Below are 25509 nucleotides of genomic sequence, written 5' to 3'. Positions count from 1 at the left end.
CATGCACTCAATCAGGACTGATTGGCCAGAAGAAGACCCAGCTTGGCCACCGATTGGCCGCGGGAGAATGCTGCTTACTAACTGACGGTTATACTGCTGCACTGAACCCCGAATTTGCTGAATTTATTCGCCAAACACCCTGAACTCGGCTCCCCGTTTTCCCGCCTTTTTTGAGTTCAGTTCCATCCGAACTAAAAACCGCCGAATCAGGGGAAATTCGGCTGTTTTTCAGTTCAGGACGAACCAAATCGACAGCCCTACTCCACTGCAGAGTTTTGAGGATTTGTCTGGGGGAAATCTGCATCTAGAAAGTGGAAAATCCAAAGCAAAACCTCCTGTGCATAAATAGCCAACGAGAAACAATGGGAGGTTTTGCCTTGGATTTGCCGCTCTCTAGATGCACATTAAGGATTGCCTGCTCCCATTCATTCCAATAGGCGGATGGGGGGACCCCTTCCAGACCCCATAACTCGGGATCCCCTGACCCAATCTTCACCAAACATGGAGGTTCTTGCAAGTAGGGTTCCTCCAAGCTACCCTTAAAGTTTGGGACCTCTATCTCCAAAAATGCCCCCCCCCCGGAGCCACGGAAAGCTGTGAATGTACTTTAAATGGCTTTATTCGGCCGAATTTATTTGCAAACGCCGAATTTCATGCTGAATTCCACGGATCCGAATAGGGGGAGTTCGGACTTCGGCATTTCCTGAATAAAAATGGGCTGAATTTTGCCGAATCCAAATTTTACCGAATTTATTTTTTTTCAACAGCCCTAGCCATAAGCTACCCTTCTTATCTCTTTTAAAATATAGAGAAAGCAATAACCTTTTCATACCTCAGGTCCTCTCTCTCACTCACAGAGACATCAACAGACAGGGTAGCCCAGCCCCCTTTAATAACAGGCCCTCACTCACGCAGAATTATTGGGTTTGGGGGCTCATACCCTGTTCCATTCACATCCCACCACTATTTATTCATATAATGTAATACTACATATAAAAACTGAGCTATCAACTTGTATGTGTGTGTTTCTTTCCCTGAGACACGCAGCCCATAGGGTTAAAGAAAGCAAGAAATTAACTTTTATTTATGGTATGAACATAACTACATAACTCTTTGAGAGCCAGCACGGCATAGTGGAACTATAGAACTATGATGGAGATCATGGGATTCACATGGGCAAAAAAGCCCCAAAGGGAGCAGAGTCATAGTGAGGAAGAGTATCAGTTAAAATTCCCTATCGTCCCTTTTACCAATGGAAAGGCTGGTACGATCCAATGCACGGTCTTTCTAGGCCAGCCCCACTCATACTACGCTTTACCAGCTGGTCTTTGCTATCCTAATCCAACCATCTGGATTTCTATTTGCAGTTTAATTCTTAAACAGTAGCGTGATTTAATATTGCTTTGGCAGACTTTCCATGTTACTTGGCAAAAAAAAAAAAACCTTCCCCCTGTAAATTTTGTGATGACTATAATGTTAAGATCTAATAAGAAAGGCTATAAAAATGTGGCAGGCGTCATATCTTCATGGACGGTTAGCAGTATTCTCTGAAAGCTGAGAGTGGCTGTATATAATCTCAAAATAGGGCAGCAGCCTGCACAGGAAAGGGCATTCTGATGCACATGCTGTTCTTAGAGGAGAAATGTGCCAAACATTAATAAGCCCTTCCACTGTTTATCCATACTGGCAATTCCCACAAGGATATATTAAAAAGAGAGAGCTGCTTTATTACACATGGGTGACTTATGGTCTTTTAAGCACCAAAATAAAGAAAATTGACTTGCGTTTTTTAAGCTTCAGCCACAACGACTGGAAAATAATGCATAGGAGTGTACTGAAGGAAATGGACTAGCATTTTTTAACCCTTTGCCACAACAACTAGAAAATAATGCATAGGAGTGTACTGAAGGAAATGGACTAGCATTTTTTAAGCCTTTGCCACAACAACTAGAAAATAATGCATATGCGTGTATTGCCCTCAGGCTGACTAGAACTGGCCAAGGTCATTTGTGGCTCATAGGCACAATGTGTCTGTTAATTTAAATTACTATTGCCTTGTTTTGCCAGATAAAAATTATCCCAACTTGCTAACAATTTAAATATGCAATGAAAATAATAAATCATGGACTCTTTACTGAATGCATCATCTCAAATTAATTGGCAGTTTAATTTTAAGACAACCATTTTTCTTCTTCTTCTGTTGTGTGGCTCACAAAGGGCTGGTGCATTCCAGTTAGCACTAGGGAGATATCTGACTAATTACTGGCTTTTGCATTCTTAGGGTGACTGTGGCCATTTTTTCCCTGAACACAAACACACATGAACACATGAACACATGAAGAACACATGACGCTAGCTCATACTGAATCAGACCCTTGGTCCATTAAAATCAGTATTGTCTACTCAAACTGGCAGCCGCTCTCCAGGGTCTTTCATATCACCTACCTGCCTATTCCCTTTAACTGGAGATGCCAGGGATTGAACCTGGGACCTTCTGCAGGCCAAGCAGATGCTCTACCACTGACCCACACGCCCTCCCCTTCCACAGCAGCCTTACACTGAATCAGACCATTGGTCCCTCAAGGTCAGTGTTGTCTACTCAAACTGAGATCTTTTACATCACCTACTGCTTGATTTTTTAACTGGGGATTAAACTTTGTACCTTATGCATGCCAAGCAGTTCCTCTGCCATTGAGCCATGGCATCTAATCCAATTTAAATCTGCAACGTAACTTATGCTCCATTTTAACATTCATTTTAAGACTAGATCTTCCCTGTTGTATCTGTCTGGCAACTGTTGGAAACAAGATGCTGGACAAGACGGACTGCTGGTCTGAGTTAGAAGTGCCTGTTTTCCAGTCTGCACCAAGTTCCTCAACATGGTCCCTGACTGCTGCCAGCCATATTGTGGTCTCTGACGCACTGTGGGCAAGACTAGCCACTGTTTTACTCCCCTTTTTTGGTTGCTGTCAACACTTCAGGAAAATCCAGTCCGTCCGTCCCCAGCATGGTTGCCTGAAGTCAACCTCACAGGGGTATCGTTCAGTAGCATGCAAGGAGCCGGGCAGGTGGGTAAGGATTTGTGCAGACTCTCTCAATTTAAACAAGACTTTATTTCTACAAGGCACAAACTCGGTATTGCAAAGGACAGGATCTAGCGCACGAAGGAAAATAAAATAAACAATCAATGTTGTATCTAATCTGGGTAGATGCAGATGCACCAGGGCAGACATCCTGCATCTACCCATGCCCTGGTGCATCTGCATCTCCCTTTCATGTCATTCCCCTCTGTCATCTTTCATGGCGAAACACACATTCCCCAGAATTCCCAACCAAAAGGGAGACAAGAAAAAGAGTTGTTTTTTATATGCTGACTTTCTCTACCTCTTAAGGAAGAATCAAACCAGCTTACAATCACCTTCCCTTCCCCACAACAGGCACTCTGTGAGGGAGGTGGGGCTGAGAGACCAGTGACTAGCCCAAGGTCACCCAGCTGACCTTATGTGCAGGAGTGGGGAAACCAACCTGATTCACCAGATTAGTGTCCGCCGCTCATGTGGAGAAGTGGGGAATCAAAGCCAGTTCTCCAGATTAGAGTCCACCGCTCCTGACCACCGCTCTTAACCACTACACCATGCTGGAAACCAAGATTGAGGCCCCAAACAAAGGAACAGGTCCCCTTTTCGGACCCCACCACCCATGTGTGCTGTGAGGTCTTTAGCCAACCTGGGTGCTAAGATTTGGTTCTACAGCCTGCCAAACCTGCACTCTCCAATCAAGAGGTGTTAACACATGAAAGGGCTGGCATGTTATCTTTCCCAACTAAAAAGGGTGCCCTGTTCCTGCAAAGAGCATCTTTTCCTAGCCATGAAGATGCCTGGACCTCTTTCCATCATCATAACTGTCAAGGCATGTCCTGACTCCCGGTTCTACAAGCTGCAGATATAAGCTCCCCCCCCATTGTATCTTGAAATATTCCCTTGTTTTGATGTATATGAATCTTGATTATTTGAGTACTACATTTAGAGCACACCATGTTTGCTCCTCTCAATTCTTTGGTATTCCCCCCCTCCAAAATAACTCTTCCATCATATGTATATTAATGTCCCTTGCTATGCAAGGGCTTTTTGCCTGGCTAGGCTTAATACTAACCCTTCTCAGGTTCGCCAGAGTAGATTTTTGAATATTCAATATTCTGACCATCTTTGTCCTTGTCCCTAAGGTAAAATCGATACCTCTTTTCATATTCTTTTTGAGTGCCCGATTTTGGAGGATCTTAGAGCATCTTTTATTACTCCTCTTTTAGCTTGCCGTTCTGAATTTTCAGTATCAGATGCTTTGTATTTTTTATTTTGTGATAAGGATCATAAAACAGTAGCCATTCCCCCCCCCAGTCCTTTCAGCCTTTACATCTTAACTATTTCTGCTGCTCAAGAGCATTGTCTCATGGCGATTCAATGGGGGAAAGCAAAGCAAAGTATGTATTGTATATCCAGCCTGATGAAGAGCTGTGGGAAATTGAAAAGTTGCACAATGTTTTGGGACATTTGGGTTTGGCCCTAATAAAAAGATATTACCGGTTTTATTTTCACATTAAATAGGGAGCATGAAGATATAAGCAGCAGCAATAAACGGTAGCCAGAAAAATCATCACAACAATATAGTAATGTAGTAAGAGCAGCAGGAAATAATTCACCAAAGCAAAAGCAAAGCCTACCAAGATCTTTCATCAAGACTAGGATGGAAAAAGTCAAAGAAAATATAGGATGAAACCAGAACAAAACAAACAACCCCCCCCACCCATGTTTAGTGTCTAACCACTAGCAACCAAGACACTAGGCAAATCTCCTGTGAAAAAGTATCCCAGAGGCATGCCACTGCCACTAAGACCGTCCCATCCCACCTTCAAACAAGTGATGGGAGAGTCAGATTTTGGCTGCCGGTGGCAGGGTCAGAGAGTCAGTCTCCATTCATCCTTGGGCCTGACGTATGAAGAGGGGTGGGCCCAAGGGAAAGGGGGCTTATAGGGTCTGGGTCGAATGAAGGGGAAACCCTTAGACCAGGCCTGTGGCCTTGGTGCCTGGCAGTGATTTGGGACAGGAACTCCTTGAGGGGTGCCGCTATCCTTGACCTATAGACCTCACAGCTTGGGGGATTAGACATAGCACATCTCCTTCAAGCACTAAAGAAGGCTTGGCAAGGAGGAGCATGAGCCGTACCCCACGTGATAGCTCAGAGCTCTGAGCCTGGGCGGTCTCGCTCTGAGAACGGGGATACACAAAAAGAAGAGGCTCTTCTGCATCCCAACAATTGCTCGCACTGCAGTTAGCTCTGGCGATGTTTGGCCTGTGTGCGCTACAGATCCCTCTTGAGCAGATAAATAAAGGTGGCCCTTTGATTATCCCAGCTCTGGTGTTGGCTCTCTTTATTATGCATTCACGGACAAAATAGCCTTGTATCTTGTTACCACCTCTCTGCCAGCAGAGAAAAGCCTCCAATGAAGATCTTAATGCACCGGTAGGCCCTTGTTGCATCTTGTGAGATCTGCACTGTGACATATATCCATCAAGCGTAATCTGCTATGCAGTTTGATAGATCAGCTTTGGCATATTGTGTTGATGTTCAAATTTCACCTTCCTTCACTCCTAGATGTTCAGCATAAGGTTGCTTTGGTTCTTTGGTTTTCAGCCATTTCACAAATGTGAAAATCAGGAATACAACTGCATTCTTTCTCTTTTAACAAATGTATATGTAAAGTAGTACATACAGTATATAATACTAGAACTAGGGTTGCCAACCTCTAGGTACTACCTGGAGATCTGCTATTACCACTGATCTCCAGCCAATAGAGATCAGTTCACCTGGAAAAAATGGCCACTTTGGCAATTGGACTTTATGGCATTGAAGTCCCTCCCCTTCCCAAACCCCGCTCTTCTCAGGCTCCGCCCCAAATACCTCCCGCCGGTGGCAAAGAGAGACCTGGCAACCCTAACTAGAATGCAGGGTCATCTGTGGAACTGGAGGGTGAGAGATTCAAAACAGAAAAAGGAAGTATTTCTTCACACAACGCATAGCCAAATTGTGGAACTCCCTGCCCCAGGATGTGGTGATGGCTGCCAACTTGGAAGGCTTTAAGAGGGGAATAGACGTGTTCATGGAGGAGAGGGCTATTCATGGCTACTAGTAAAAATGGATACTAGTCTTGATGCCTACCTATTCTCTCCAGGATCAGAGGAGCATGCCTATTATATTAGGTGCTGTCGAACACAGGCAGGATGGTGCTGCTGCAGTCGTCTTGTTTGGGGGCTCCATAGAGGCACCTGGTTGGCCACTGTGTGACCAGACTGCTGGATTTGATGGGTCTTGGTCTGATCCAGCATGGCCTTTCTTGTGTTCTTAGAGTATGGGTAATTGGGGGAAAGTGACCCAAACTTCATGCCATTAGGATACGACTTGTTAATTGCACTGTTGCTTCCAAGTACAGCTAGGTTAGAGTCCAATGCAGGCTTGGCGCCAGCTCTTGCTACATCCAATCCCTCTTCCCTCTGAAAGACCTGTGCTAGCATTAAAGTGGTCAAGAGTTGTTTGACCACTGAATAGTTTCTGGATAAAATCTTACTTGTTAATCCTCTGGATGGTTTTGGACAAGCGGCCCTCTTGTCTCTCTTTTCTCTCTCCTTTTCTCTCATCCTCTCTGTAGTGTAGGAATAACTCTCTTACCTAACAAGGTGCTTGTAGGAGTTGCTGAGTCAATGGAATCTTGTTAGGAAATGATGGAATCTATGAACCCTAAGCAGTATTATGTAAAACTGATACAATGTGCTTGCAAGCCACTGAAAGACTCATTTCATTTCCTAGGGAAGAAGAAATGCTGGATTCCAGATGATAAAAAAGCTTATGTGGAAGCAGAGGTTAAAGAGAGCGGCGGTGGCAAAGTCACTGTTGAGACTGCAGATGGGAGGGTAAGGTGTTCTCCCTCCCCCATCCTCTTTGATTTGTCACCAGCGCAAAACATACTAGACATAATGAGGACAAAGGAACAGATTTTGCTGCATACGTAAGCCAGAAAGTCTTAAATAGAAAGAAGCAAGTATCCAAGGAAGGGACACGCTAGCAAGAACGGCATGAACTCCCAGAGAAATTTCCTTGCTATTTCACCACATGAGAACCCACTGCTAAAGAGGCAAATCTCTTTTTAAACTGAACAGCTTGTGTGTCTTCAGCAGTGGGAAAATGCTGGAATGGCAAGCAAAGAATGTGCCGTTCTGTACCACATGCACACGACCCTTGTCTGATTCCTGGGTATAGGCCTGAATCAGTCAGGACCCTACATGCAATTGCCTCTAATTACATATAAGAGTTCCAGGATTTCAGTCTGGGGTAGCGCATGGGAAAATATCACTTATATGAACTTGAGTTTGAATGGAGATAGTATGTCCACAGCATTCCCACACTTTCTCAAGCTATCATGTTTTTGTGGGAAGCACTGTATCTTCAGCCAGTTCATCCATGTGAAGGTACCATTTCATACTATTTCTCTCTCCTGGTGATCCTGATGGTAGTCAGTTCACTCATGGAGGCACGTGGGGATCACTGAGTATATGAACAAGACATCTTTATATTTGACATAATTTATGACTTATACATAAATACAAAGGAATGAGGCACCAGGTAACTTTAAAAATTACTGAAAAATATATACAAAAAAAATAGTGTGGTGTTAAGTTATTAAACAAAGACTCCTGATAAACCATGACTTTTTATGGCTACTAGTAAAAATGGATACTAGTCATGATGCATGCCTATTCTCGCCAGAATCAGAGGAGCATGCCTTTTATATTAGGTGCTTTGGAACACAGGCAGGACAATGCTGCTGCAGTCGTCTTGTTTATGGGCTTCCTAGAAGCACCCAATTGGCCACTGTGTGACCAGACTGCTGGACTTGATGGGCCTGGGTCTGATCCAGAATGGCTTGTCTTATGTTCTTATGTCCTTGATAGCTTAGTTACTGTATTTCATTTGTTGGCAAACCCATTCTTGAAAATAATCCCCAACACTGGCTTTTTATTAAAGCATGATATCAGTTCACTTGGTCATTTCTGCAATAGTGGAAAGACTGCCTTTGTTCTGAAGCAGGCAGAAAGCAAGGCAGAAAGCAAGGCACAAGGCATAGTCCGGAAGACAGTCCAAGGTTGGTTATGGTTCAGACAGAGTCCAAGGCATCAACACAGGCGGTGGCAGTCCAAGTCCTTAGTCAGAGTCAGTCCAAGAAGTCAGGATGCCAGGAATCTGAAGTATAACAGAGAGACAAGGCTGATACACAGGGTGTGTGTGAGGGTGACAAGTTGCTTCCACAACAGCCAACCCTAATTGATGCTTAAATAGGCCCTTATCTCACTGCTGTATCAGAGCTAGCTGTTGCTAGTTAGGCTGATCTGACATTCCAAGCCAGGTGGTATGCTTCAGCCCTGCTCTGCCTCCCCACTGCTGGCAGGAAGAGCTTTATGCTGGGCTTGCATCCTCGCACTCTGTTGCATTTTCAGTCTCCTCTTCTGATCCAGTGGCTTTGGTAAGCCATATGGGGATGCTTCTTATTGCGAGGTGTGTGGGCCAGCTGGATTCCTTGAGCTGGAAGGCTACAGACATGGTGAGCCATCTTCTGCCTGCAGCTGTTCTTCTGTTCTGACTTTCCTGCAGCTGTTCCTCTGTTTTCGAACTGACTTCTTCTATTTCCTCTTCGTCTGAGGCGGTCTCTGCAGACTCACGACAGCCCTCTTTTTTCTTGCAGACAGTCACTGTAAAGGAAGATGACGTTCAACAGATGAACCCCCCAAAGTTTGACATGATTGAAGATATGGCCATGCTGACCCACCTCAATGAAGCGTCGGTGCTACACAATTTGGACAGACGCTACACTAACTGGATGATCTATGTATGCTTTTAAATATATTTTGAATTGTGTTATGTAGGAGAAACTTTATGCAGTTTATCAACAGCTCCAGTTGAGAGGGTGTTCTTCTGGTATCCCCCCCCACCCACCCCCCCACACAATTCCTAACCGACATCCATAAGATTCAGTTCTAGTTATGCATAGGGGGTGTTCCATTTTCTTCATCATATTGCCTTTCTCTTTTTCTTCACCTGCATTCTCTGTCCCTGTCTATATTTACTTCTGCTTGTTTCTAGGAAAGTCTGCTGCTTGGAAATTCCTGAAACAGAGACAGATAAGGCCCTGTGAACCAAGCTACCCCATGCTAGAACTGTCTCACCTAGGGTAGCTTGGCCCTCTGTGTGTGTGTGTGTTTTAAAAAAAAAAAAAACCCAGAGACCACAGAGGATTTTATTACACATTAGATGCCGAACGTATGGTTGAATGTGCAGTGAAATGGTCATCTCTACGGGCTTTCTGAAACACGGCTTATCTGTCCTTCAGTGGTTCTACAGCCAGTCAGACTTGGTGTTTTAGAACTTTCTGGGATGGCTTCTGTTTTAGAAAATCATTGCACATAGTCCTTCTTCCAACATGCTCTGCTTACTAGGAAGAAGCGAGGAATGAGGCAAACTCTGTTAAGTTTTTTAAAGACACCAGGCTCCAATAATGTCTCACTTTTATATGCCTGAGTGGCAGTTTGCCTCTGGCAGCCACAAGGTCTAGCTGCCAAAGGGTCTTTTTGCTACCCTATACGAATCAGAATGTTGCTCTTGTGTTTTATTACATGATGAGCAGTATGGTGGTAGCCTGTCCAGTGAACAAGGGCTGAGTAGGGGGCAATTTTCTAATTTCCACCTGTGATGCCCGTCACGACAGCCCCTTTAGAATTGTTTCTTTGCCGTGGGCAGCCCGTGGAAATCAGGAGGGCCTTGATCATGTCCCCTGCAATGGGAGGGGATTCCAGCCCCCAGTTGACAAGCAGCCTCTCTGTGACTCATCCAAGCAATAGAGTTCACATGACTGAGGCAGCAGCTCCTGGGATTCTGGCAACCCAGGCAGTTATAGTATTTGCTTCTATGGTTTGGGTGACTCTGGCATCAATAAAGATGTTCTGAGTAACATCTCAGAAGATGGGGAGCTGGCTCTGGTCTGTCCTTTTTCTCCTTGCTGCTTCCTAGGGAAAGCAGAAGCGGAATAAATTATGCATAATGAACCGATATACATATGTTGCATAATTTAGTCAGCTTGCAGCAGTTGGCTTTTCTCAGTGCATCATCATGCAACACAATTTGGATATTTATAGGACAGACTATCCAGAGCTTGAATAGCTGCATAAAGAGGAGTTTAATTCTTTTTTTAAACTCATGTCTTATGAGTCTGAGGCTGCTTTTGTCATGGACTGTGCAGATTGCTTTGCTTTCTAAATGTCATGTATCCAGCTGCACTGATTAGGATTCATCATCTTGTAACAGATGAAGAGTTGAGTTCAGATCCTGGAGAGCCATTGTTTCCCGAAATGCTCCTTTAATTGGGGAAATTAGCTGAGCAATTGGTAACTATAATATTTATAAAGCGGGATGCAACCAGCTATACCAGAGCCTGTAACTGTTACCTTAGAATAACAACAGAGGCAATGGATTCCGAATTAAGAGAGTTTGTTTTCAAGCGTTCAATGATGCAACACAAACATACAGAGAATCTAGGAGTTCAAAAAGGGAGGAGAGAGAGAGACAATCGCCAATTTGGCAGGAGTTCGATGACGGGCTATATGATACCTTTCCTGTAGAGGAGTTGTCCTGAGTTCCAGTAGACTAAGATACAGCGAAATATAGAGGGGCAAGGGGTAGGGGTTCCCGTGGGCTCGACCAGTGAGGCGGGAGGGATCGTGGCTAGGCTGCGCAAAACCCAAACCAACAGAGTGATGGCAAATATGCGCGGGAAAGACCTAAGGTAACGTTATGGGTGTGGGTGACCCCAGTTATACTGTTTTTCTGGGGGCGGGGTGATTGGATTACCCCTCCGTGGTTCCCAGGTGACAAAAGGTGACAAAAGCATTAATGGTCGGCTGCTGGGGTGGGGTTATGACAATTTGGAAATCTATTCTAATTCCAGTGACTTGTGCAACCCGGGAGGGACCGGGAGAATCTCGGTGAGGAGCTTAATGGTCTGAAACAAAAGGCGCGATCTTGCTAATGTCCGGGGATCGTTACTTCGCATAGCTGGAGGAATAAATCATCGTTATCTCAATGTCTCTGGATGGCTTGCTTAATCAGTCCGATGAAGCAAGGGAGGGGGGCGTTGGTGCAGGCTACGTGCCTTGGTGCCGTCTCTGACATGGCTTCTGCTGGAACGGAGATGCACAGGAAAATGGGGTCTCTCTGGCTCACTGGAGAGGTTGACCGGGCCTCGGTTTCTCAGCTGCCGGCAGCTTGGGATTCACAGGAGCGGTCGTGTCAGTTTCACTGGCGCGCTTGAGAGCCTTTCCCGTAGCATTTGGGGCAGGAGCACGGCTGGGACTTCGTGTGCACATATCTGCTCGGGTTGCCATGACCAGTCCGGGAGTTAGGCGGCCCGTTTGGTAACACCATGTTCAAACATACAGTAGTGCATGATCATAGAATAATAGAAACACAGAGTTGGAAGGGACTTCCAGGGTCATCTAGTCTAACCCCCTGCACAATGCAGGAAATTCACAACTACCTCCCCCACACACACCCCTAGTGACCCCTGCTCTGTGTTCACAAGTTGGCAAAAAAAAAAAATCTTCAGGATCCCTGGCCAATCTGGCCTGGAGGAAAATTGCTTCCTGACTCCAAAGTGTCAATCAGCATTACCCAGGGCATGTAAGAAAGAGCCATGAGAGCTGAGCAATGATGCATCCCTTTCTGCCCTCCCTCTCATGATCTGTCTAAGTTCATAGAATCGGCATTGCTGTCAGGTGGCCATCTAGCCTCTGCTTGAAAGCCTCCAAAGAAGGAGAGCCCACCACCTACTGAAGAAGCCTGTTCCACTGAGGAACCGCTGTAACTGTCAGGAAGTTCTTCCTAATGTTCAGCCAAAAACTCTTTTGATTTAATTTCAACATGTTGGTTCTGGTCCGACCTTCTGGGGCAACAGAAAACAACTTCACCATCCTCTATATGTCAGACCTTCAAGTATTTGAAGATGGTTATCATATCACCTCTCAGTCATCTCCTCTCCAGGCTAAACATACCCAGCTCCTTCAACCTTTCCTCATAGTACTTGGTCTCTAGACCCCTCACCATCTTTGTTGCCCTCCTCTGGACATGTCCCAGCTTGTCTATATCCTTCTTAAACTGTGGTGCCCATGTACACAATATTCTAGGTGAGGTCTAACCAGAGCAGAGTAAAGTGATACCATCACTTTGTTTGATCTTGACACTATACTTATGTTGATACACCCCAAAATTGCATTTGCCTTTTTAGTTACCGCATCACACTGCTGACTCATATTCAGTGTACGGCCTTCTAAGACCCCTTGATCCTTTTCACACACACTACTGCTAAGACAAGTCTTCCCCATCCTATAATCATGTATTTGGTTTTTTCTACCTAAATGCAGAACTTTATATTTATCTCCGTTGAAATTCATTTTGTTTGTTTTAGCCCAGTTTTCCAGCCTGTCAAGATCATCCTGTATCCTGACTCTGTCTTCTACCGTATTTGCTACCTCTCCCAATTTAGTATCATTTGCAAATTTAATAAGCATCCCCTCTATTCCTTCATCCAAATCAATTATAAATATGTTGAACAACCCAGGTCCCAGGGCAGATCCCTGAGGCACTCCACCTGTCACTCCTCTGGGTGTTATCTGTCAGCCAGTAACAGATCCACCTAACAGTAATAGGATCCAAACCACATTTTACCAACTTGTCAACAAGAATATTATATGGAACCCTATTAAAAGCTTTTCTGAAATCAAGATAAACTATGTCCATAGCATTCCCCTGATCCAGCAATGATGATCTTGATACAGGGATCTTAAAGAAATCATTGGCGCTCGACTTCACAGGCTTGTTGTATCATGCAACAAGGATGTTGTCACTGGCCATACTGTACTGGATTGCAGTTCTTGTGTCACTCCAATGTGATGCTATAGAAAAGATGTGGGGTATCAAACCAAGTGACATTGTTTTCCCCTAATCAGGTAGCATGGACTTCTCTTGGAGGTGAATTGATGGCGGCTGAGAGACTTTAATTCTCTCCACAAATTTGTCTATAACATTTTATTCTGCTCTTCCCCCAGAAAGCTCTTCAACATGGTTCTCCCCTCCACATTATAACACTCTGAGGTAGGTTAGGCTGAGAGAGAGTGACTGGCCCAAAGCTGCCTTGTGAGCTTCATGATATTTATACCCCAGTCTTCCTGATCTTAGTCCAACCAGCACACGACACTGTCTCTTACTATGGTGCTGATCACTTTGTTGCTCAGTTTCTGTGCTGTTAGTAAGGTTTTATGGGCCACCGTTTATAAAATTGCTTTACTTACCTTGGGCAAACTGGAGCAACAACTGAGGAAAGCTGAGAATACTTTCCCAAACAAGGTTGGAACTCCTAACTGCCTTCTTTTGACTTCCTCTTTAGACTTACTCCGGTCTCTTCTGTGTGACTGTAAACCCTTACAAATGGCTGCCAGTCTACAAGACAGAGGTTGTTGGGGCTTATAAGGGCAAGAGGCGTTCAGAGGCCCCACCGCACATCTTTTCCATTGCTGATAATGCATACCATGATATGCTGCGCAGTAAGTAGTTTGCTCATGACTTTTATTGTAACATGTACAGATCTGGCTTCCTAAAGGAGGAGCTGGATTACAAACATTAAGGGGAATACTGTTTGGAAATATTTACTCAAAAGGAAGATGACCCTGAATGTAAGATAATTCCCCCATTTTAAAAAGCGAAGGCTATACAAAAAAGCAGATTACGTTTAAAATAACCCCTACACAAAAAGGTAGCAGTATAAAGACAGTTTTAATTGTATAATAATCAATATACAATAAGCAGTATAGACTACATAAGAAAATAACTATTTTTACTCTCTAGGGCACTTTACATTGTCACTGTTCACAAATAGTATTGGATCACTCTGTTTCAAATTTTGAAATGAAAGAGACTGGATTTTTAACACACACACACACACACACACACACACACACACACACACACACCAAGCCAAACTACTAGGCAAAGACGGAGATAATGAATGACCAAAACACAATGTAATCCTAAACAGAATTACACACTTCCAAATCCTTCGATATCAATGGTTTTAGAAGAGTGTTGTTCTCCTTGGGAATGCACTTGGGAAGCCACTTCCCCCCCACCCAGCAATGCTTTTTTAAGCTAGAAGTCACACTTTTCCAAGAGATTGTGTTGTATCACCAATCCAGCTGGGACATCTTTATCCTTCCCTATCTAAAATGTCTACCAACTCATGTTTATTCACTCTAAAATGTCCACTTACAGCTATAGCTAATGTGCTAAATTGCTGAAAAACCGGTGGGCTTTTGGGGTTTCTCTCTCCTGAAAAAAACAGCTGGACTATTAATTAATTTATTTAAAATGTTTTGATGCTGCCTTTCTATCCCATCAGAGTCCACAAAGCAGCAAACATAGAAACATTATACCCTTTAAACAATTAAAATGTATTGGTTCTTGTAGGTTATCCGGGCTGTGTGACCGTGGTCTTGGTATTTTCTTTCCTGACGTTTCGCCAGCAGCTGTGGCAGGCATCTTCATAGGAGTAACACTGTAGGTTATGTTTTTTCAAAAGTTTCTCCATCCTATCAGTGACTCCTTTAATAAATGGCAGGAATACCTTTCCTATGGGAGACTGTTTTTCCTGAGTTTTCTGATTTTTGTTTGGTTTAATGGCCCTTCTGATTTCATTTCTGGAATAGCCGTTTGCTAGCAGTGCGTAATTTAGATGATTAATTTCTTCCTTAAGAAACTGTGGTTCACAGATCCGTCTTGCAAGGTCCATTAATGTTTTGATTATTCCTCTTTTCTGTCGGGGGGGGGGTTTGGAGTTTTTGTGTAAGTAGCGATCTGTGTGAGTTGGTTTCCGGTAGACCTTGTGACCTAACTGAAAGTTTGTTTTACGGGATGACAAGGGTATCAAGAAATGGGAGTGTACCCTCAATTTCCTTTTCCATGGTAAACTGAATGTTTGGATGGATATTATTGAGATGGTTTAGAAAGTCCATTAATTTTTCTTCACCATGGCTCCAAATAGTAAATGTATCATCTACGAACCTGAACCAGACTGTAGGTTTGTAAGATGCCATTTATTCTTGCCATTTATTAAAGGAGTCACTGATAGGATGGAGAAACTTTTGAAAAAACATAACCTACAAAAAGTGTTTAAACCCACCAAGAAAATACCACAGATGCTATGATCAGCAAAAGACAAAAGAGACCCCCTCACCTCTGCAGGAGTATATCGTATACCTTGCAGTTGTGGACAAGTTTACATCGGGACCACAAAACACAGCATACAAACAAGGTTAAAAGAACATGAAAGATACTGCAGACTGGGCCAACCTGAGAAATCAGCAGTGGCTGAACATGGACTGACACAAACAGGCTACAGGGTCTTATTCCAAGACACTGAAAGACTGGACAATTCTACCAACTATTTTGTCAGATTGCACAGAGAAGCCATTGAAATTCATAAACATCAGCACAACTTTAACAGAAAAGAAGAGAGTTTAAGAATGAATAAGGCTTGGCTTCCTGTCTTGAAAACCTCCAGACTAACAAAGACTACAGTCCACAATAGCCATGCAGATTAGCTTTGGATTTCACACATTAACAGATCACTTCAGGATACAGTTGGTTCCATATTAACATACCACACCCTCATTAGCACATTATCTTGATACTTACAGGACAATGATTAGCGCATTACCTTTGATACTTTTTGCAGGACAATGATTCAGCTCAACCCAACCCCTTTCTGACTATATATTACTCTTCCTACACACTTGACACTGAAGGACAGTGTCTCCTCTGTGTTACTCCTCTGAAGATGCCTGCCACAGCTGCTGGCGAAACGTCAGGAAAGAAAATACCAAGACCACGGTCACACAGCCCGGATAACCTACAAGAACCAATGAACTCTGACCGTGAAAGCCTTCGACAATAAATTAAAATGTAGTTTAAAATATAAAATTCAATTAAAACACATAAACAACACTAGAAGGTTGGCCAAAACCCTTGATTGGGGTATCCAGACAAAACAAAAAAATGTCTTCACCTTTTGGTGAAAGACACTGGTAGAGGGAGATGGACAAATCTCTCTGGGGAGGGATTTCTAAAGTTTTTGTGCCATGACTGAGAAGGCCCTTCCTCAAGTTGCTACCAATCTAACCTCAAATGGCTGGGGCAGCTGAAGCAGGGCCTCGGAGGATGACTGGAGTGAGCAGGTAGGTTCATGTGGGAGAAGGCAATCTTTAAGGTATGATGGCCCCAGGCCCCATAGGGCTTTAAAGGTCACCAACACTTTAAATTGAGTCCGATAGGGTGGCCAACTGCCAGGTAGTAGCAGGAGATCTCCTGCTAATTCAACTGATCTCCAGCCGATAGAGATCAGATCACCTGGTGAAAAATGGCCGCTTTGGCAATTGAACTCTATGGCATTGAAGTCCCTCCCCTCCCCAAGCCCCGCCCTCCTCAGGCTCCGCCCCAAAAATCTCCTGCCGGTGGGGAAGAGGGACCTGGCAACCCTACCCTACGACCCCCTCCAGTCAACACTCTGGCTGCAGTATTCTGTACCAACTGTAGCTGGAAGTTGGCAACCCTAAGTATAGAAGAGTGGGACTGCAGCCTGGGTGGGGAGCTGTGTATGCACAGCTTCACCCTAAGGAGGCATATGCCCTATGTAACATTTTAAAAAAAAATACAGGCTTTTAAATTCATATAATAACTCCCTTTCAAAGAAGACAGCTTAATTTTAAAATGGGAATATTCTGGTTTAAAAGAAAATAGTGGTGTCCGGTGACGCATGATGCTGGTACTACTCCAGTAGTAGTGGAGCTATTCAGTTCTGCCTACCCAAGATTCCTCTGGTGGATTTTCCCAGGTAATAATCATCCTCCTAACTGACATGATCTTGAAAAAAATTCTCCTTCAGCTGCTATGACTGCGAACGCAGTAAGGAGCTTAAATAAGGGCAATACATTTTCCTTATAAGTAGGCAAACACTTCTGGATTTGAAAATAACCTCTTATTTCACATATACGCTTTTGATAACTCACAAACTGTGAGCATTCAAAGCCACGTGGTAGGTTTGGCAACAGAGTTACAGAACAAGGCGTCCTCAGATTACGAAGAAAGCATGGATTTCCCCACTTATTTGTTTGAGACCTCATCTGGAGCTATGGCAGCCACACTTAGCAAACCAGGCTGGCTATAGAATTGTAGTTGCTAGTTGCTTGAATATCCGAAATGCTCTTCACAGACTAAAAACAGCACCTTGAATTAAGGCTGGCACACTTCAGGGAAAAAAGGTGGCCACTTGGATTATGACATAACAGACGTTGTAAAATGTCACCAGCCGCCAGGAATGTCAAGTATGCACATATAACGTTATAGAGCACGTGTGAGAATATCACCTTTTTCCATCAGAGGGCAGTGGTGATGCATGGTTCACAGTTGGGAGACTAATATTTCCAAAGGCCTAGAGATGCATTACCAGGCAATTTTTGGCAGCCTGTTTGTTTATTTTAAAAGTTGAGCTGAACAGAGGACAATGGAGAAAGTACAGTTTACAGCGCAAAAATAATGTATCGTCTTACAAGACGAATTTATATTTTGGGCATTGTGTTAGAACCACCTGAATTATCATAAAGGTTAATACGTAAAAGAGCAGAGCGGAATCTGCAATTATGCTTGGCATAACACTATGTTTTGTTTTCTAAATACCTGTAATTATAACATCTTTAAATGAGAGGTGCCTCCCCCTTTAGGAGGCATAAGCTATTGTTAGTGGAGGAGCGAGGAAAACACTTTCCAATACCCTTTCCGGCCTAGTTTATTTAGATCTAGACAAAGAGAACTGGGTAGGAATTTATTTTCCCATCCTTATTTTTTTACCCATCATCTCACAGCTAACTTATGGCAACCATGTAGGGTTTTCAAGGCAAGAGACGTTCAGAGGTGGTTTTCTATTGCCTGCCTCCACATCATGCCCCTGGTATTCCTTAGAGGTCCTTATCTAATAGTACAGTACAACAGCTGTATGACTCATGTTTGGCTAGGGCTGTCGGCTCCAGCTTGGGAATTACCTAGCGATTTTGGGGCGGAGCCTGAGGAGGGCGGGGTTTGGAGAGGGACTTCAATGCCATAGAGTCTAATGGCCAAAGTGGCCATTTTCACCAGGGGAACTGATCTCTGTCACCTGGAGATCAGTAGTAATAGCGGGAGATCTCCAGCCACCACCTTAGGGTTGCCAGGTTCCTCTTTGCCACCGGCGGGAGGTTTTTGGGGTGGAGCCTGAGTAGGGCAGGGTTTGGGGAGGGACTTCAATGCCAAAGAGTCCAATTGCCAGAGCAGCCATTTTCTCCAGGTGAACTGATCCCTATTGGCTGGAGGTCAGTAGTAATAGCAGAAGATCTGCTAGAACCTGGAGGTTGACAACCCTACACCACCTGGAGGTTTGCAACCCTATGTTTGGCACTCTTGTGTGGATTGATATTTTGAGGTCCAACTATTTTTAATTTCATCCTTGTGACTTGCAAATAAGTTACCTGTTTTCCTGACATAATGCTAATGTCTGAGAGTTTCTTCCTAAAGCTCTTCCAGAGAAGTAACCAGGCCACCCAGCTGCCCTTAGAAGACATCATGACCTCCATCCAGCATTGTACCCAATGCTAACTATTTTCTGCATTCACAGAGTACCTCCCCTTATTAGAAAACAAAGAGGATTCACTTGTTCTTGAAATTGTTCTGGTACAACCAAACCTAAGTGCTAAACCAGAAATTTCACTACATTCTACAGCCTGCACAGGGGAAATCGAAGAGAAACATAGACGCCTTCCAACGAGAATGTCCTCATTTTACTGTTTTTCATGTCACAGGGTCTTTTATAAGCTAATTAACTGCAACCTGTAAAAATCTGTCCTGCATCTGCTGCTTTGCTCTCGTCATACTTACATTGCTTGATAAAGCCTGTGTATGTCAAACACGAGTATCTCCTTCCGGGTTTTGTTTTTAAACCAAGATGCTGGTCCAGTCAAATCATTTTTAATCTATTTGGGACAGAGACGTGCAACAGCTTGTATAGCGGGAATCCACATAGCGCTAAATAAAGGAACGGACCCTACAGCATTTGGTTTGCAGCCCAATAGAATAGTGAGTTTCACCAATCCTCCTAACGATATAATAAACAGGAAATCCAATTTGCCAGTTCATTAGCAGGAATTCTCATTAGATGGATTTCTGGTTCACTATATCTTATGTGTTTTAGTGAAACTTAGTATTCTGGACGTGTGTTCTGTGTCTGCTGTGAAAGGTGAGGGCAACAGCTGTTGCATGGCTCCATTCCAAATGGATTAAAATGATGTAACTGGAGCAGCTTCCCGGTGTAAATGCTAAACATGACATCAGCTTGAACTCAAAGAAGTAAATAGAGAATGGATTTTGATTGGTAAGTACATCAAAGATCCCATGGTGTGGAAAGTAGTACAATTAAGACCTTCAGCTGGAGCTGCAAATTTTTGTATGATGGGTAGGTGAACATCAGACTGAGACCATTGGTCCATCTAGCGCAGTACTGGTTATTCTTACTAATGCACAAGTGTCTTTCCCAACACTTGAGATCCTTTTACTTGAGATGCCAGGAATTGAACCTGAGATTCACTCTATGCAAAACATTTGCTTTACCACTGAGTCACAGCTCCTCCTTTTGTCTTTCACCTGTTCTGTTGAAGATACATAAGTATAAGACATGTAGTGAAATCTCAGGCTTGTTTTTCTTTTTCTCACAGATCGAGAAAACCAGTCAATGCTGATCACGTAAGTGGCTTGTTTCAGACACTCACGCCGGCAAAAGTGAATTTTTCTAATGGGTGACTTAAATGTTTTGTGATTACATGAAGCAAGTCCAGTATGTATTCTTATTTGACAAATAGCTTTCGAGGTCTTCAACACTGGCGTTGGAAGAAAGAGTTGATTTTTTCCTTGGATTATATTGAATATTCTACCACCCGGGGTGTATGAAAGTTGTAGGTACTTCGACTAGGGATTTTCGGTCTATAATTTCTTAAGCAGAAATTACCTGGATCCATTCATCTTATAGTATAATAGCAAAGTTGACCAAATCTTTAGATATTTAAATCCGGTGACTGGAGCTGTGAACGAGCAAGACAGATCTTTCTGCAAACCTGAAAAGAGCCCCAGGTTTGCCAAAAAACCGAAATCTAAAAAAAAAATAAAAAATACATTGGGGAGTTTTAAAAAACCAAAAATGATAAAAGGAGTGCCTGTAGCTTTAAGCAAAGGATTCCCTCAGGGTCCATGGATCGGCAACCACAGGTACCAGGCTTGGTTCTGCCAGTAAATGGCAGGGGGAGGGGGGCAGGGCCCTTTCCAGGCCTATTTTGGCCTTTGAGGAAGGACTTACTGGGGCCAGACCTGGCTAGGGTTGCCAGCTCCAGGTTAGGAATTTCCTGGATATTTTGTGGTGAAATCTGAGGAGGGCAGGGTTTGGGGAAGGGAGGAGACTCAGCTGGATAGAATGCCATAGAGTCCACCCTCCAAAGCAGCCAGGGGGAGGTCTCTGTTGTCTGGAGTTCAGTTGTAATTCTGGGAGATCCCCAGGTCCCACCTGGAGGTTGGCAACCCTAGGCCCGGCATCAACCTCTGGGTGACTTGATACCCCCTGATTTGCATGACAACTAGGCCTTGCTGCTTGCTACTGTTCAAAAGTAGCCATCCCATGAAAGTTAGTGTGGTGCAGTGATTGGAGCTTCAGACCAGGGTCTGCGAGACTCAGGTTCGAATCCTCATTGCTGTGGAAGCTCACCGGGTGGTTTTGGACCAGTCACATACTTTCAGCCTAACCTACCTCACAGGGTTGTTGTGTGGATAAAAAGGAGGAGAGGAGACTAATGTAAGCTGCTTTGGTCCCTACTGTGGATAAAGTTTTCCAAGGTAGAGGCGCGGGGGCGGGGTGTGATGGAAAACTTATGACAGAGAGGCAAATAAAGTAGGTTGTCAGCTGGGTGTGAAGGAGATAGGGTTGCCAACTCCAGGTTGGGAAATTCCTGGAGATTTAAGAGGTGGAGTCTGGGGAGGGTGGGGTTTGAGGAGAGGAGGATCTCTGAAGGGTATAATGCAATCAATTCCGCCCTCCAAAGCAGCCATTTTCTCCAGGGGAACCTGCATTGCCAACCTCCAAGTGAGGGCTGGAGATCACTCAGAATTATAACTGATCTCCAGATAACAGAGATCAGTTCCCCTGGAGAAAATGGCTGCTCTGGAGGGTGGAGTCTATGGCATTATACCCCTGCTGAGGTTGCTTCCCTTCCCAAACTGCACCCTCCCAGGGCTCCACCCCCAAATCTCCAGGTATTTCCCACTCTGGAGTTGGTATCCTCCAAGAGGGACTGATCTCTGTAGCTGGGAGATGCATTGTGATTCCAGCAGAGCCGCTGCCGTCACTGCTACTGTGGGGGAGGCGAGGAAGCAGGTGGGCATCTGGGAGGGTGATGGAGGACAGAAAGGGGGGGCAGAAAGAGAGAGTGACAGGCTTGGAGGAGAGAGAGAGAGTAAGAAAAGGGGTGGCAGGAGGGAGAAAGTGAGACACTGAAGACACTTTCACACATGCTGAATAATGCACTTTCATTCCTCTTTCAATGCACTTTGCAGCTGGATTTTACCGTGTGAAACGACAAAATCCACTTGCAAACAATCATTAAAGTGCATTGAAAGTGGATTGAAAGTGCATTATTCAACATGTGTGAAAATGCCCAAACAGAAGTGGGGGAAGAGGGGAGGAAGCAAATGTAGGGGGGTGGGATAGTTGCTCCCGCACGTTTCTTGCAGGTCCCCACTTATTTGCATGTAGTGTTCTTTTAAGATTAACAAAAAATTAAATGAATGAAGGAGTCATGAGTTGAAGACAGCTGAGACACACAAAGTAGGCCGGGTGTTGCAGACAAGAGAGCACAGAATTCAGAGCCAAGACTTTGTTGCTTCTTGCCTCTTTGATCTGATATTGAGTAAGCTATTTTTAGTGCTCTTTTCATGATTGCTTTCTGGATGCATTTTGTGATTGATGAGAGCAGTTGCTCTTTGACAAACAGGCGGCATCTACATAACTGGGTATGACTGCTTGCTCTGCAGGTAACGGAATTGATCGCACCCAGCCCATAAGTGCCTTCTGGCCTTGCGATGGCTAAATGGGAGTTCTGCGTTCAGAGGCACGGTGCCTCTGAGCGCCAGTTGCTTGGGGACAACAAAAGGGAGAGGCTTTAATCTCTGCCTATGGACCTTACGTGGCATCTGGCTGGCCACTCTGAGAAACAGGATGCTGGACTAGGTAGATCATTGGCACGGGACCAGAGGCCGCTTCTTGTATTCATTCAACCAGACCAAGGGGAAGGGGCTGTGACTCCGTGGTAGAGCTAATGATTGGCATGCAGAAGGTCCCAGGTTCAGTCTCTGGCATTTCCAGTTAAAAGGAGCTAGGGAAGTAGGTGATGTGAAAGACTTTTCTCTGCCTGAGACCCTGGAGAGCCGCTGCCAGTCTGAGTAGACAATACTGACTTTGATGGACCAAGGGTCTGATTCAGTATAAGGCAGCTTCATGTCTTCAATGTCTTCAATGTAGTCCACCAAACAGTACAGCTGTGTATTGCAGCCCACTACGAGCTTAGTAGGCTTCCTGAGCTTGTTGCCTGGGGCTGCACAAACAGCACCTGGTTGGCTACAGTACATGTGTGTTTGGTTAGGTAAGTCATATATTCCTGACCTTACACAACCAACATTACTTATAGTTTAAGCAAGAATTACCCTCTCCCTTTATAATGCAGGTACCCACATCCTTATAATGGTACCCACATGCAGGTACCCACATGCTCATAATGCAGTGGCGTAGCCATAGCTGTGCATGGTAAGCTGCAGGTGCGCACAGTTTTCTGCAAGTTTCAGGGATATTTGAACAGCGCAGTCTCTCCAAAAGAGGGTTTGTGTTGAAGTGGTTAAAATTTGCCTGAAGTGGATTAAGGAGCCGCCCGCACAATGGTTTTATGACATGGTTTGTCACCCACACAGTTGTATGATGAGTGGTCACATGCATACAAAGCCATCTGTTGTGGCCTGTGAAAACACACTTTCCAAAGCCCACATTTCAGCACTCTCCTGACAAAGTATATGAAATCAGGCTTCTGAAGAACACAAACTGTTAACACAGACAGTTGTAGCTTTGCCACAGTGTTTTCCACTAGGGAAATTCTGCCTGTGAAATTCAAAGCAATGTGTTTGGCAGTTAAGCATACCATTTGGCCATCACAAATACGGGTGAGCTGACCCTCTGATCTGGTCAGTGGGAACCAAACAATTCAAGCAGCTACTAAACTGATTTGCAGCTGCCCTGTTATTGCTATCTTTGTTTCCTGGATGGGACATCGAAGGCTGACTTTTAGATGATTGGGCAGATCAGCTGGGAGGTGGCTTCTGAAACACGCCCCCAGCTTCATCCATACAAGGTTGGGACATAGTGTGTTTGTTCTGAACAGACACAAACAATTGAACAGTCTGTCATTAATTCGACTGTCTGATTGTGACGGGCAAACAGGATATGAACCAAACTGGCAAGTAATGAAGCATCACTGTTTTTCACTAGCACTGTTGTGCCAGGGCTCATTCCCTGCTTTTGCTCATGTCATAGTTGCCCTGCATAAGAATATTACTCCTATAATAGTGTGTGGAGAGCCAGCGTGCTGTATGGTTAAGAGCAGTGGTTTGGAGCAATGGACTCTGATCTGGAGAACCAGGTTTGATCCCCCCTCCTCCACATGAGCGGCGGACTCTAATCTGGCAAACTGGGTTGGTTTCCCCACTCCTTCACATGAAGTCAGCTGGGGGACCTTGGGCTTGTCACACACTCTCAGCCCCACCTACCTCTCGGGGTGTCTGTTGTGGGGAGGGGAACGGAAGGTGATTGTAAGCTGGTTTGATTCTCCCTTCAGTGGTAGAGAAAGTCTTCTTCTTGGAAAAGGACAGAGCTTCTATTCCCACCTTTATGTTTGTCCGCATGAGCTGTCTGATGCGTTGGATTCATAGGAGTACCACCTTGATAGACCCATAAGATTTTCCTGGTAAGGAGTGGAGCCAGACCTTTATTGCAGCTTGTAAGGTACAAATATTCATACATGATCTGTAGCCTGTTGTTGATGTGTGTGATCATCTTTTACCACCATGAGATAGTAGCTCTGTAAACAATACAAAGTGAGCAGGCATATTATTCCTGCAAAAACATTGCATCCACATTCACCAGTAAGTTTACAGTATAATGCCAATTTTATGGGAGCTTCTGCTAAAAGGTTATCAACTTCAATTACTTCTGGCAACAGCAAATCTTAATTTGCCCAGAAGAGCCAGCAACATAGTTTAGGTGGGCAGGGCTGAGAAGTCAATTGCAGTAGAAAGCTGGAATTAAGTTATGGCATTTGTCTTTCCCCCCCATATAGTGGAGAATCTGGTGCCGGCAAGACTGTGAACACCAAGCGTGTCATTCAGTACTTTGCCACCGTAGCAGCGCTTGGTGAACCTGGGAAAAAGAACGTAAGTATTGGAAACTACTGCTTTCTTCTTTGGTCCAAATAGTACATAGTAAACAACAGCTGGAAGACGTCCTGTCTGTAGGAAGCATGGGTTGGGCAGTTGTTTTTGCTTTCATCCTGTTAGATTATTGTAATTGGCATGATCTTTCTCCCGAATCTGTCTTCCAGGCCAGGGTTGTAATTGGAATGACTAGGCTTAGGTTTCAGGGCACATCTTCGCCATATATTTTAGTGTTTATAAGGAGTTTGACAGGCATGGCTTCTCCCCAAAATCCTGGGAACTGGTACTCGGTGATGGTATTGGAGATCACTATAGCTCCTCACGAGGCTACAGTTCCCAGGGATCTAGAGAGAAAACAAACGGTTAAAGTCTTTGGTCTAGACACATCTTGAGAATTCTCTAACTAGGTCATTTCCACAATTCTTGAAGATTCAGTAACAGGACAAAAACATGTTATAAAGCATTTATACCCTTAACCCTCTCTTAGCTGTGCATATTTTATTCTGGATTTCCTTTCTCTGTGTTGGTGGCGATCTTTTGGGGGGATCTGTTTGACCCACTTCTTGTTCTGATACATGAGCACTTTTGTACAAATGAATCTTTTCTTTGACCTATGCAATATAACTAACCCATAGACTGAACAGTTATGAGGGGTGAATCTGAGGAGAAGACATCCTAATACACTATGGCAAGTACAGTAAGCAAGGAACTGCAACTTCAGACTTATGGGTCTGTTGGCTTGTAGGGATTGGTGGTTTAATGCTGACA

At 44.3% G+C, this 25509-nt stretch overlaps 1 protein-coding gene across 1 annotated transcript in view; it reads left to right on the top strand.

The window, feature by feature from the left end:
- MYH15 (myosin heavy chain 15) overlaps positions 1 to 25509 on the top strand; it is a 307159-nt gene that overhangs the window by 2945 nt on the left and 278705 nt on the right. Inside the window, exons 2-6 of the mRNA XM_056858547.1 lie at positions 6859 to 6962; positions 8789 to 8932; positions 13538 to 13694; positions 19941 to 19968; positions 24648 to 24741. Coding sequence (XP_056714525.1) covers positions 6859 to 6962; positions 8789 to 8932; positions 13538 to 13694; positions 19941 to 19968; positions 24648 to 24741 — 527 coding nt within the window. The remainder of the gene's footprint in view (positions 1 to 6858; positions 6963 to 8788; positions 8933 to 13537; positions 13695 to 19940; positions 19969 to 24647; positions 24742 to 25509) is intronic.

This window comes from Euleptes europaea, chromosome 12 (assembly GCF_029931775.1).
Source record: "Euleptes europaea isolate rEulEur1 chromosome 12, rEulEur1.hap1, whole genome shotgun sequence".
NCBI classification, from domain to species: domain Eukaryota; kingdom Metazoa; phylum Chordata; class Lepidosauria; order Squamata; family Sphaerodactylidae; genus Euleptes; species Euleptes europaea.
The sequence above is the reverse complement of the archived record's forward strand: the minus strand, read 5'-3'. Positions and strand labels throughout refer to the sequence as shown.